Source organism: Belonocnema kinseyi, chromosome 9 (assembly GCF_010883055.1).
Source record: "Belonocnema kinseyi isolate 2016_QV_RU_SX_M_011 chromosome 9, B_treatae_v1, whole genome shotgun sequence".
Lineage (NCBI taxonomy): Eukaryota > Metazoa > Arthropoda > Insecta > Hymenoptera > Cynipidae > Belonocnema > Belonocnema kinseyi.
The window spans coordinates 127,071,054-127,085,472 of NC_046665.1; the positions used below are offsets into that span (position 1 = coordinate 127,071,054).

The 14,419-nt window shown below is 27.4% G+C and overlaps 1 protein-coding gene across 3 annotated transcripts in view; it reads left to right on the top strand.

The window, feature by feature from the left end:
- LOC117180855 (probable phosphorylase b kinase regulatory subunit beta) overlaps nt 1-14,419 on the top strand; it is a 36,406-nt gene that overhangs the window by 1,581 nt on the left and 20,406 nt on the right. For 2 of the 3 annotated variants that reach the window (XM_033373394.1, XM_033373397.1), the window contains exons 4-10: nt 1,670-1,877; nt 2,510-2,866; nt 2,966-3,163; nt 6,334-6,472; nt 6,581-6,864; nt 7,187-7,201; nt 11,249-11,479. In XM_033373394.1, coding sequence (XP_033229285.1) covers nt 1,670-1,877; nt 2,510-2,866; nt 2,966-3,163; nt 6,334-6,472; nt 6,581-6,864; nt 7,187-7,201; nt 11,249-11,479 — 1,432 coding nt within the window. The remainder of the gene's footprint in view (nt 1-1,669; nt 1,878-2,509; nt 2,867-2,965; nt 3,164-6,333; nt 6,473-6,580; nt 6,865-7,186; nt 7,202-11,248; nt 11,480-14,419) is intronic. The other variant, XM_033373396.1, reaches the window with a different exon arrangement.

The following is a 14,419-nucleotide window of genomic DNA, read 5'->3' on the forward strand; positions in this document are numbered from 1 at the left end:
GGGGTCCCAGCAAAATGAATGTTACGAACTCAGACATTTTTTAGTTCGTATCCTGATATGATAAAATTTAAAAAAAGTTTTGTACTTTTTCAAAAGATTCCTTGCAGCTGCACAGTTTAATATTAACATAATAAGTTTTAAAATCAATTTCATATTTAACTATTCTAGTATTTGGTTGAAAATTTAATTATTTTCTAAAAAGTGCAACTATTTTGTTAAAAAGACATCTTTCTTGTTCAAAAATTCTACAACGTATAGTTGAAAGTTTAACTACTTTGTTAAAATATTATTTTTTCCGTTGAAAATTCAACTATTTTGTTAAAAATGTGGATATTTTTACTGCATTAAACTGTTTTTTGTTTGAATAAAAATGTTTTTGGTTGAAGTATCATCAATTATACTTTGTTAAAAATCAATTTCTTTTTGAAAATTCATCATTTTAGTTAAGAATTCATATCTTCAGAGTAGAAAATTTAACCAGTTTTTTTTTTTAACTGAAAATATATCTATTTCATTTTCATTGAAAATTTTAATTTTTGCTTGAAAATTGATTTTTTCTATTAAAAATTCATGTGTTTTGTTGAGAATTCAACTATTTTGGTGTGTAAAATTAAAATAGTTTTTAGTTGAAATATTAATATTACGGGTTTTTTTTTTAGAATTGATCAATTCAGTAAAAATTTAAACTATTTGTTTGAAAATTCAACTATTTTGATAGAAAGTTCAATTATTTTGTTACAAATTAAAGTAGTTGGTAAAGAAGCAACTTTTTTTGTTGAAAATTGATCTTCTTTTTTAAAACTTTATTTTTTTGACCGTCCATGCAACTGTTTTGTGAATAATTTATTTTCATTTTATTTTTTGCTTGAATGTAATTATTCCGTTTGTAGTTGAAAACTTATATTTTTTAGTTTAAAGTTGAAATATTCGGTTGGAAATTTGTCTTTTTGGGTAGCAATTATATATTGCTTTTTTGAAAATTCATCTTTTTGGCTATGGATTCAACTATTTTATTAAAAATACTCCTTTCTTGGTATTTTTTGTGGTGGGAAATTCGACTCACTACAGAACAACTCACTGAAAGTTGAAAGGACGCAGAAGAAAGGTGAAATTTCATATACAGTAGATGCTCAATTATCCGAGGTAATGTGGGAAGCAGACACCTCGGATAAGCGACAACTCGGGTAATACGGAAGAAATACAAAATTCGGAAGAGTCATCTATTTTTGATACATTTAAAATAGAAAAATAAATATAAACATTTAGCAAATAAAAATAAACAGCTCACGAACCTGGATTTATGTTTATTAATTTATTAATTAATTGATAATTGCAAACTACTGCGCGCATTCAGAATTAGGCGTAGCAGCTTCATCTGTTTTATCAATGATTCTCCCTATTATCCGAGCATACACTTCGGTTAATGCGGAGTGCTTGGATGAGTCCCGTTGCCTCGGATAACTCTGAGCCTCGGATAATCGACGTTCTATTGTATATTTAATTTTTTTTTCGATGCTCTCGGGATGGGAGAGGGGTCAAAGGTGCCAAAATTGGTAACGTAGTTTATGGATAACCCTAAAGAAAATATTTGTTGATGAAAAACCTGGACTTTTTTCTCGAAATAATGTGTAAAAAAAATAATTCACAAGTATATGTAAATATTGTGTAGACGTATAGACGACGACAGAGGAAAATCGTACGAATTGGGTCAATCGGCTATAAAATGCATGCGAGGAATTTTAGAATGTTGGATGAAACAAGCGAGCAGAATCGAATTGTTCAAACGAAATCAGTGCGATCGTTTTGCCCTGCACTGCAAATTTCACCTCGACACCGGTAGCGAAATTCTCAAAGACGAAACCTACAATCATCTTCAGGTAGGACGGAAATGTTTTGCTCATCAATTCTACTAGGAAAAATTGGGTGAATGGAATTGAATATGGTGTAGACACCCGGACGTCCGCGACGGTACATTTGTGCAATTCTGTTGAATTCTGAGCAAATGGTGAATTTAGAATTAATTTAGGATTCCTTTTTGAAAGAACCATCGACTGCAAAGTCGCGGGCACATCCAGCAGGCTAGCCTCCCGGGTATCCATAATAAAAATATGCAACTTTGAGTGGACTATTAATTTCTCATGAGGTTATTTGATTGGAGAGTTGGATACCCGGGTAGATTGTGCAGACAGTAAAGAAAGATTGAAGCTAAGCTGGAATATAATGTTCCAATGGGCACAAAATTTGGCGACATCTTTACGACATTGTTACAACCTCTTTGTGACAAATTTACGATATCCTATGCCCATTTCGTTACGGTGTCTTTGCAATATCTTAAAAACGACGTATTTACGCTACCATAGAGGCACCACAAGGACACGGTCATACAATGCCGTAAAATTGTCGTAAAGATGTCGTAAGGATGTCATAAAGACGTCGCCGAATTTCGTGCCCAGTGAAACTGGTAGTGTGAATGGTGAGTAATATTATTAGAATGACATTTGGATTCTAGATTGACGTCGTTTCTTTGTATCTGATTTTCCTGGTGCAAATGATAACGTCAGGTCTGCAAATAATTTACACGCAAGACGAGGTGGCCTTCATCCAGAATCTGGTCTATTACGTGGAGAGAGCCTATCGAACGCCCGATTATGGAATGTGGGAGAGAGGGAGTCGCTACAATGACGGGACGCCCGAGATTCACGCGAGTTCGATTGGAATGGCCAAGAGTGCCTTGGAAGCAATCAATGGTTGCAATCTCTTCGGCGAGAAGGGAGCTTCCTGGTCTGTCATATACGTTGACATTGATGCTCACAATCGAAATCGAAGTATTTTCGAGACAATGTTGCCGAGAGAGTCGAGCTCAAAGGTGAACAAAAAACAAAATAGAAGAGAAGAAGAGAAAGATGCACAGTTTAGATAACATTAATTAATTTCTTTTCTTTTTCCAATTTTGCGACACACGCAGAGTGTCGATGCAGCGTTGCTGCCAACGATTTCATTTCCCGCTTTTGCGACACACGATGATTTACTCTATACTGAAACTAAAGCCAATATTGTCAGAAGACTCAGAGGAAATTACGGATTCAAGAGATTTGGCAGAGATGGATTTAAAACTGTTTTGGAAAATCCGGAACGTCGCTATTACAGGCCCGGCGAAATCAAAGTGATTATAGTATTACCATTATTAGTTGAATTTTTCAGGCAAACGATCCGGGTCTCAAATGTTTCTCAGTTCAACTTCAAATATTGCACTTTCAAACCAAATGTGTGGATCAATTTTTAACCAAACACTTGATTTTTCAAAAAAAAAAAAAAAAAAAAAGGATAAATTCTCAACGGAAAATAAAATGGACAAACTACTTTAAAAAAAAAGAAACAGTTGAATTTAATCATAAAAGGCAATTCCCCAATGAAAAAGTTAAATTTTAAACCAAAGAGGTGAATTTATAATTAAAATTATCTTTAACCAAAATGAATTATTTTTTAACGAAACTGTTACTTGTGAATACAAAAAGAGGCATTTTCAGCAAAATACTTGAATTTTCACACACAAAAAAAAACAGTTGGGAATGGTTAAACTGTTGTACGCCACATGATGACAAAAATCCGAACTAGAAGGAATGGGTACAACTTTAAAGATGTATTTTAATTTGTGCATAAAAATGTTTTGATGATTTTTTTGTTTAATTTTAAGTATTTATTGGATAGTACAAATAAGTTTTAATCGAAAACAAAGGGTTTTAGATGAAATTTACATCTTATAAAGTGAAAAAACACATTTTTTGACAGAAATATTTTTCTAAGAAAAGTCAGTTATTGTGCTATTTATTGTAATTTTTAACATATTATAAGCTTGAGTGGACTTATTTTAAAGCAAAAATGAACTCAAAGTAAATTTTTATTAATTTATACATGAAAAATTTACTATTTAAAAATCTGATCTAAAAGTTAGGTTAAAATTCGTATTTAAATTCAAGTCGCCTATTATTCGTATTATTGGCATAATATGGATAAAATTGGTTGCTACATACATTAATTAAAGTTTATTTAAGCATAAAATGTATTGACATTTACATGAAATGGTGAAATAATTGCTTTTCTTTAAACCTATTTTACAAAAATGTATTCTTGTACTGCATAAGATGAAAATTCTATCTTAAACGATTTATTTTGGTTGGAGATTTTTTCGTAGTATTCAATTATTGTTTTATACTTCACGAAACAATCGTAAAAATACCTTTTGTACAAAAATGAGAATACATCTTTAAAATTGTACCTACTCTTTTTAGTTCCAGTTTCCGACACTAGGTTGCAAAATGGTAGACCGCCATTCCCAATACAGTTACATTTTAAACCAAAGATGTGAATTTACAACTAAAATTATTAATATTCAAAAAACAAGCAAATTAAAAAAAGTACTTCAACTTTAAATAAAATAGATCATTCTCTAAACAAAATAGATGAATTTTTAACAAAACAGTTATTTTCACAACATTTTTAATCATAAAAGATGTGTTCTCAATTAAACATTTAATAATTGATATTTCAACTATAAACAATGTTAATTTCAAATTAAACGCAGTTGAAATAAACCAAAAAGATGAAATTTCAACAAAATAGTTGAATCTTCAAACAAGAGATGAATTTTCAAACAAGGGAGTTCAATCTGCAACCAAGGAACAAGAAAAATTTCTTCTTAAATGATTAAGTTTGAAACCAAAGACCAATTTTCTACAAAGCAGTTGAATTTTTAACCCTAAAATATGCATTTTTAACCAAAAATGTTCTTATCCACAACAAAGTAGATTTTTAACCAAATCGTTATATTTTCTACCAAAACAGTTCAATTTTGAATGATTTCATTGATTTTTTTTTAACCAAAAAGATGACTTCTCAACAAATAGTTAAATACAGAACTACGCTAGTTTATTTTTAACGAAGTAGTTAATTTGTTACTCAGAAAAACGAATTTTCAACAAAATAGTTAAACTTTTAACCAAATTGAATTTTCAAGCAAAAACAAAAAAAAATTTCGATCGAAAAGGATGATTTCTCAAAGAAAAATGTAATAATTAGGAATGGTGGCCTACCATTTCGCCACATGGTGCCGAAAAATGGAACTAGGAAGAGTAGGTACAATTTTAAACATACATTTTAATTTTTGCATAAAAGTGTTTTTAAGATTGTTTTGTGTAGTATAAAATAATGATTGCATACTAAAAACAAATAGTTTTAGATAGAATTTTTATCTTATACAGTGAAAAAACACATTTTTGTGAAATAGATTTTAAAAAATAGAATTATTTTCCTATTTCATGTGAATTTCAATGAAGTGTAAGCTTAAATAAACTTTAATTAATGTATCCAACGACAAATTTTATTCATGTTATGCCAAGAATACGAATAATAGACGACTGGAATTTAAATAAGAAATCTAACCTAACTTTTAGATCAGATTTTTAAATAGTAAATTTTTCGTGTATAAATTAATAAAAATTTACTTTGAGTTCATTTTTACTTCAAAATAAGTCCGTTTAAGTTTGTAATCTTTTGAAAATCACAATAATGAGAACAGTAATTGTTTTTTTTTTTTTTTTTTTTTTAGAAAAATATTTTTGTCAAAAAATGTGGGTTTTCACTGCATAATGTGTAAATTCCATCTAAAACACTTTGTTTCCGATAAAGACATTTTTTATTATCCAATAAATACTCTAAACGCCACAGAAAAATCTTTAAAACACTTTTATGCACAAATTAAAATGCATCTTTAAAATCATGCCTATTTCTAGTTCTAATTTTTGTCCCCAGGTGGCGTATCGCAATTTAACCATTCCCAATAAATGTAGAAAAATTTTAATTCTGATGAAAAACAGTTGAATTCAAGCCTAAAATACGGATTTTCAAAAAAGTAATTTAATCTTCAACTAAGACAGAATAATTTCTACCAAATAGTTGCATTTTTAACCAAAAAAGTTAAATTTTTAACTTAATAATTTAAATTTCGTACAGAAAGATATGAATCTTCAGTACAAAGAGACGAATTTCCAAGCAAGAAAGAAAAAAAATGTCAACCAAATTGTTTAATTGTCAATAAAAAAGAAGCAACTAGTTTTCAATCGAATAGGATGAATTGTCAAAGAAAAATGTAATAGTTGATATTAGAAAGGAGCAAAGACTGTATTTTTTAATGGAAATTAGTTTATAGTTGAAGCAAAAAAAAGGCAAATTTTCAAGAATATTTTGGACCCTGGAACTATATAATAATGTAATTTTATCTTGAAAAAAAATCATAATAATAATTGTAGGCTAATTAAAAATCTTTATTATTTCCAGGAGTTTGACAATATTGAAAGTGAGTGGCCCTTGTTTTATATCTTAATGATAATAGATGGGGTGTTTAAATCTCTTCCGGAGCAAGTAGAAGAGTATCAGAATTTGTTGAAAGCGAGAATTCACAGGGATATCAACGGAGGTAGGTATTTATTTTTCCAAATTTTTCAATGTCTCTTTTATTCTACGTTCTAAATTCTACATTCTACATTCTACATTCTGCATTCCTTTGTGTTGGTAAATTTCGCAGATCCGATCGTTCCCATGTATTTTTACGTTCCCGAGGAGAATCTCGAGCAGGAGAGAAATGACCCAGGAAGCACAGTTCGATTCCTGAGCTCTGAGGCGAAAAGACAGCGAAAAACCTCGATGGAATACGAAGGACCCCACATTTATCTTTGGAATCAGGCGATGTTTATAATCGCTCAGCTGCTCACGGCAGATCTTCTTCATATCAACGAATTGGACCCGATTCGTCGTTATCTTCCTTCTTACAACAGACCGAGAAGAGCTGGCAGATATTCTGCTTTTCAGGTAAACAATTTGGCAGCAAAAACAACCTTTTCCATTTATTTATTTATTTATTTATTCGTTTATTCCGAGTCTAGCTAGTAATATAAATTTTGGAATTTTAACTTATCCTCGTGTTATAATTCACCCTTTTTTTCTTATCTTTTCACATGCTGAAAGATATTCTGCTTTCCAGGTAGACCGTAAAGAAAGAAAAGGTCTTTTTTATTTATTTATTTATTTATTTATTTATTCTGTTTCCATAAATTAGTAGAATTAAATATTAAAATTTTTTTAATTTATTCTATGATAATTCAACGGCTTTTTTCTTATCTTTCATATGCAGGCAAAGCCGAGCAGTGTAAGTAAATCTTAGACTTTAGCACTAATAAACTTGCATTGCTGCATTAATTACTTTTTTTTTTCATTAACCGAATACTTTTTTATCACTGATTGCATGAACTTAGAAAATAGATACTAAAAATTGCCTTTAACGGTTCTTTCGTCTTCTTTATAACATTGATTATATCTTAGAACTCATTTTTTTACACTCTTCTTACTATTATTATTATTATTATTACTTTAATATTTTTAGAATTGATTTTATTATTTTATTAATTTAACAAATCAGGTATTTACTATTCAAAAAAGTCTATATCATTCTATTTTTAACAGATTGTAAGTTTTTTTTTCTACTTATAGAGCATTACATTCTGAAAAAATTAAACTGTAAACAATAATCTGCTGTTTAGTGAATCCAGTAAAATATTCTGATACATATTGGGAATGGTTAAACTGCGATACGCCACATGGTGACAAAAATCTGAACTAGAAAAAATAGGTACGATTTTACATATGCATTTTAATTTGTGCATAAAAGTGCTTCAATGAATTTGTTGTGAAGTTTAAATTATGTATTGGATACTAGAAATTAGTCTTTATCAGAAACAAAAGATTTTAGTTGCAATTTACATCTTATATAGTGAAAAAATAATTATTTTGGCAAATATTTTTGTATAAAAAACAAGTTAAACAATTATTGTACCGCTGATTGTGATTTTCAACAGATTATAAACTTAAACGGATTTATTTTGAAGTAAAAATGAACTCCAAGTAAATTTTTATTAATTTATACATGAAAAATTTACTATTTAAAAATCTAATCTAAAATTTAGGTTAGAATTCGTATTTCAATTCGAGTCATCTATTATTAATATTATTGGCATAATATGGATAAAATTTGTTGCTTCATACATTAATTAAAATTTATTTTAGCTTACAATCCATTAAAACTTACATGAAATAGTGAAATAATTTTTTGTTATTAAAAAACATTTTTCACATAAATGTGTTTTTGTTTTTTTATGTAAAAGATGAAAATTCCATCTAAAACTATTTGTTCTTTATGAATATTTTTTTAGTTTTAAACTATCGTTTAAAACTTCACAAAACAATCGTTAAAAATACTTTTATGCAAAAAATTAAAATACATTTTTAAAATTATACCTACGCTTTCTAGTTCGAGTTCTTGGCACCGGGTGGTGAAATGGTAGCACCATTATCAAGGGAGAGAATTATATTATATATATATTTATTTATTTTTTTTTTTTTTAGGAATTCTTTACATTAACTTGATTATTGGACGTTAAAAAGGATTTTAAATGTAATCTAATTTAAATATCGTAAATTTTAAACCTAAAATATTGGGTTAAATATTCATCTTTTTGGTTTGAAAATTCATTTCTTTCTGTAGAAATGTCACTATTTTTGGTTAAAAAATGAAACTCTCTGGTTAAAAATTAATCTGTTTCGGTTGAAAAGTAACTTTCTTTTTGAAAATTCAACTTTTTAGTAGTAAATTCGTACTTTTTTGTTCGAAAGCTCAGGAATTTGGTAGAAATTTAACTATTTGGTTGAACGTGCATGCATTTTGTTGAAAATTCGTTTTTTTTATTTGGTAGAATATACATTTTTTTTGGTTGAAGATGCAACTATTTGGTTGAAAATTAATCTTTTTTTAGTTGAGGATTCAAGTATTATTTTCAAAATTCGTTCTTGTCTTTTTTTTGTTAAATCCAATATTTTAATTTTTAATTGTGTTGAAATATCAATTACTACATTTTTCGTTGAAAATTCATCTCTTCGGACCGACAATTTAACTCCTCGATCGAAAAAAAAAAATTCTTAAAAAATTAGTTCTTTCAGTTACAAGTATAAATACTTTGTTGAAAATTCAACTGATTAGATAAAAAATAACTTTTTTGTTGAAAATTAATGTTCTTGCATCAAAAGCTCAACTGCTTTATAGAAACGTAGTCTTTTTAACTCAAGCATTTATCAATTTGTTAAAAAATTCAACTATTTGATTGAAAATTTATCCTTTTTAATTTTTAATTAATTTATTTTATTTGAGGGTTCAAGTATTTTGTTGGATTTCTGTTTTTGTCGGTTAAAACCAACTAGTTTTTATTTTAAATTAAAATACTGTTTTCTTGAAATATCAATAATTACATTTTTTATTGAAAATTCAACTCCTTGGTACAAATTAAACTATCTTCTTGATAATTAATTTTTTTAGTTGAAAATGCATAATTTGAGTTAAAAATTATTTTTTTGTTTGTTAAAAATTAATTCTTTAAACTTGCAGTTTAACTATTATATTTTAAAAATTCAACTGATTTATTGAAATTTATGTTTTTTGATTTAAAAATGTAACAATTTTGTAGGAAAGTCAATTAGTTGGTACAAACTTAAATTGTTTCTTTAAAAAATGTGCTTCTTTTTTGTAAATGAACGCGCAAGTGCAGATTTAATTGATCCATTTTTTATTTTAAAAATTGATCTTATTCAGATGAAAAATTCAATAATTTATTTAAAAATGCTTAGAAACTAAAGTAAATAATAAATAAAATTCTTCTATTTGATTAAAAATTTCAGTATTTTGTTGAGAAATCACATTTCTTTTTGATAAGTTAATCTATTTGCTTAAAATTTTGTTTCTTTCTTCATTTAAGTCTTTTTGGTTGAAAATTCAACGTTTTTTGTGCAAATTTATCTTTTGGGTTTGAAAAATCGATTAATTTGGTAGAAAATTTATATTTTGGAGTTGAGAATGCAACTGTTTTTTTTAGAAAATTTGCCTTTTTATTTTAAAATTCAACAGTTGGATGGAAATTGCTTTCATTTATTGACTTGAAAATCTTTCTTGGTCAAAATTCACCGTTTTTCTAAAAAAAATTTGTTGTTAAAAGTGCAGTTCAACTTTTCAGCTTAAAGTCCAAAAAATCGGTTGAAATTTTAATTTTTTCTTCATTGAATTTGATCTTCTTTGGTTTAAAATGCAACTGTTTGGTTGTTAATTAATCTATTTGGTTGAGGATTCAAATGTTTTGGGTTACAGTTTTTCAATTTAAAAAATCAATTTTTAAATAAAAATTCGTCTCTTTTGATAGAAAATTAATATTCTGTGTTGAAAATGAATCGACTTGGTTTAAAACTGAACTATTTGATAAAAAAATTATGTATTCTGTTTGCAGAAATTCGTCCTTTTTGATGCAATTAATTTTTTTCGGTTTAAAATTAAATCTATTTCTGTATTAAAATATCAACCATTACATATTTTGTTGAGAATGCATCGTCTTTCGTAAGAAAATAGTGTCATTTTTTCCTTAAAACTGCACTTTTTTGTAATTTTTTTTTATTTGCTAAAAAGCGAAAAAATAAATAATATTATTTTTTAGGTTTGATAAAAATGTAATGCTTCTTTATTAAAAAAATAAGAAAAACTTTGGTTTCTTAATAATGAAAGACTTGAGACCAGTTTGAATAGTCAATTCCGGATTTGCAGCACTGTTCGCCGCTTTTTTTTTCCAGAAAACATTTCTCTCGCCTGGAACTCTGACTTTGCCTGCAAATTAAAAAATTCCTAGAGAATTTGATAAATTCATAGATTGCTGATTGCATGAAATTTGTTCTAACTTGTGGAAATTTCAATGCGATTTAAAAAAAATTTATTTACAGGAAACTCACACGGATCTTGTGATGCAAACTCTCTATTTCTTAACTTGCATTGTTCATAACAAAGCTAACTGTTTAATCTTAACAATTTTCTGGAGTTCAGCAAGTCTGCGAAATTATTTCGACAGATGTAAAATGGGGAATAGTTTTCTTTTTCGGGTATGAAAAATGATTGAAAATGTTCTATTTCTTTGCTCAAATTATCCACATCAAAGCTCAATTATTGGTGTTGACAATTTTATAAAGTATAATAAGCCTGAGAAGCTAAGGTACTGTTGAATATAACATATTAGATGGCAAAGAATGTTTTTTCGTATTTAAAAAGGGTGGGGAAATTTAATATATTTTTTTTATAAAATTGGATTGATTCTTTTTTTATTATTTTTGGTAGGGAACTCACACGGATCTTGTGGTGCAAATAGTTTTGATAGCGGAATCAATGAGACTTCAGGCTATGATGGGAACATATGGGATTCAGACACAAACGCCCCACGAAGTGGAACCAGTCCAAATTTTATCTTCTTCTCAGTTGGTCAAAGTTTATCAAAAACTGGGTATTAATTCGAAAATGAATCTGCAGGGACGACCGGCTCGTCCAATTGGATCACTAGGAACCAGCAAAGTAAATATATTATATATATTTATTTATTTATTTATTTATATAATACATGTACATATATGTACCCAGTCACTATTCACACTATTCCCCTACTTTTTCGTTAAAAAATACACTAAAGACACTATTTTCTCAAAATTGTCAGCTAATGCCACTGTTTCTTTACTTTTACTTGAAAAGTATTTTACAACTTTTTCGCCAGAGACAGAGACCGTCTAAAATTTCGGCTTTTTAAGACAAAGCACAAGCTTTTAAGAAAGCAGCTGAATTTTCATTCAAAAAAGTGAAGTGTCAATAATTTACGTAAATTTTCCGTAAAAGAGTTGAATTTTCATTTGCATTTTCTACCTGAAGACACTAATTTTTACCAAAAAATGTAATATACTACATTTAAACCAAAATGATTTTAATTTCAAAAACCAAAAGCAGGTGAATTAAACAAGAGAAAGAGGATTTTTCAACCAAAATGTTGAATCGTCAAACAATAAGATTAATTTTCTACCATACAGTTGCATTTTTAACAACAAAAAAATGTATCCTCTATAAAAATGACCCCCTTTTCTAGTTTTTATGGCTTAAATCCTAACTGAATTGTAGGAACCTACAAGAAAATCCAACTATTCTATTGTTTGTTTCAAATTCATGCTGTTTCGTAAAAAAGTCTGTTCTTTGGTTGAAAATTTAATTATTCTTGATAAAATGGAACTATTTTGGTAAAATTCATATATTATTGGTCAGAAATTCAACTGTTTTATCGAAAATGTGTTTAATTTTTTATTTAAATTAATTATTTTCGTTAAAAATGTAATTATTACCATTATGGTTCAAAATCTCTTGTAGTTAAAAATTCAACTATTTTGTGCAAAATGCATATATTTTTTTGGAAATTCGTCTTTCTTGGTTGAAAATCAATTGATAATAATTTTACTTAAAATATTATATCTTTATTTAAAATTATAACTAGTCCGTTTTTGGTTGAAAATGTTATCTTTCCTCGTTAAAAATTCACCTCTTTGGTTGAAAATGTAATAACTTTGTTTTGAATTTGTTTTTTTTTTTCATTTACAATCTATTTTTTCTATCTATAAATTTAAGCAATTCACTTAACTATTTATTTTAAAATTTAAGAGTTTCATTAAAAATTTAATTTTTCCCCGAAATTCAACTATGTACTTTGTTTAAAATTCGTCCTTTTGTCTTAAAAAGTTGTATTTCTGAGTGAAAAATATTCTTTTTATTAAAAAATCAAGTGTTATCTAAAAAAATCGTCTTTTGGGCTCAAAAATTTAACAAAGTTCAACAGAGCTTTGATCTATTCGAGTAAAAGTCTGAAATTTTCAACAGAAGTGCCGAATTTTTAACAAAATATATCAGTTTTGAAGGAAATTTTTTATTTTTAAACTAATACTTTAAATTTTCAACTAAAAACGAAAAATTTTTACTGAAAATTTCATAGTTGAATTTTATTTTAGAACATTATTTTTGAAAAAAAAAATAGTTAAACTTTCAATTAATGAAATTAAATTTTTAATTAAAGTAGTGAATCTTGACACACACAAAAAATTTTGAACCATATAGCAGAATTTTTAACTAAAAAAATATAAATTTTCTCCAAACATAATATGTTTGAGTATTCATTTGTTAAAAAAATGGATTTAAAACAAAAATTTCGACCACATGGATGAATCTTTCATAAAATGTTTTAAACTTTTAACCAAGTATTTGAATTTTTGACGAAAAATGTTATAGCTTGCATTTTAACGAAAAAATTTTTATTTTAAGTAAACAAGAATTGAATTTAAAACTGGTAAAATCGATACTAATTCCTAAGCGCTATGCAAATTAATCAGATTTTGCTAAATTAAAACTTTTTTGAATTAAACCAAAAAAAAGTGTGTGGGGACGTCTGTTAGCATAGTCGCTGTCATGTCCCAAATTTTTAAGACAAAATATTGATTATTAAAGAAAAAAAAGCCGTCGGAACCTAAAACTGGTAAAATCGACAATTTTCTAAGTATCACATGCCCTTAAAAGATAAATTTGTTACAAAAAAGAGAACGAATCTTTAAAAAAATATATCAATTTCGAACCAAAGAATTCAATTTTATACTAAAACAGATAAATTCTCAATCAAAAATGGAATATTTAAATTTTCAGTTAAAGAATTTAATCGCCAACAACAAAAAAATGATTTTCCAAAAATTAAGTTAAATTTGCAACCAAAGAGATGGATTTACAACTAGAACGACAAATTTTCAACAAACAAAATTAACTTCAGAGAAATTGGTTCAACTTTTAACCTATTAGTTCAATTTTAAACTTAAATAGATGAATTCACCACGAAAAATGGAATGATTGATATTTCAATAAAAAAAGATTTTTTCATCAAACAAAAATACGAATTTTCAACAGCTAAGGAGAATTTCTGACTAAGAAAGATTTTTCAGTGAGTAAACAGTAAACATTTTTCTGAAATGTTTAACTTTCAAGCTAAAAGGACTGTTTTTTCTACAAAACAGTTGAATTTGCAAACAAAAAATATGCATTTTCAATAAAAAGGTTATCTTTCTAGCAAATCGTTGAATTTTCAACGAAGTTGTAGATTTTTCAAACAAAAGGGATGAATTTTCAACAAAATATGTATATTTTCAATAAAAAAAAAAAAACATTTTTTAATCAAGAAAGACGAACAAACAACGAAAAATAGTTGATTTTCTTATATTGAGTTCTATAAAAAAGGGGGAAAGTCTGCAATAAGTAAATGAGAATTTTAATCATTTGTAGTGTATAAAGTCATTAGCAAATTCTACGGTATCTTACGTAGTGGTTGGTAAGGAAAAAAAGGGGGGGGGGGTGAATGTTTCAGAAAAGTCCCTCACATATAATTTATGGATGTCCATTAATTATTTTGAAAAGATCCAACTTTGATTATTGTTTTTGTTGTTT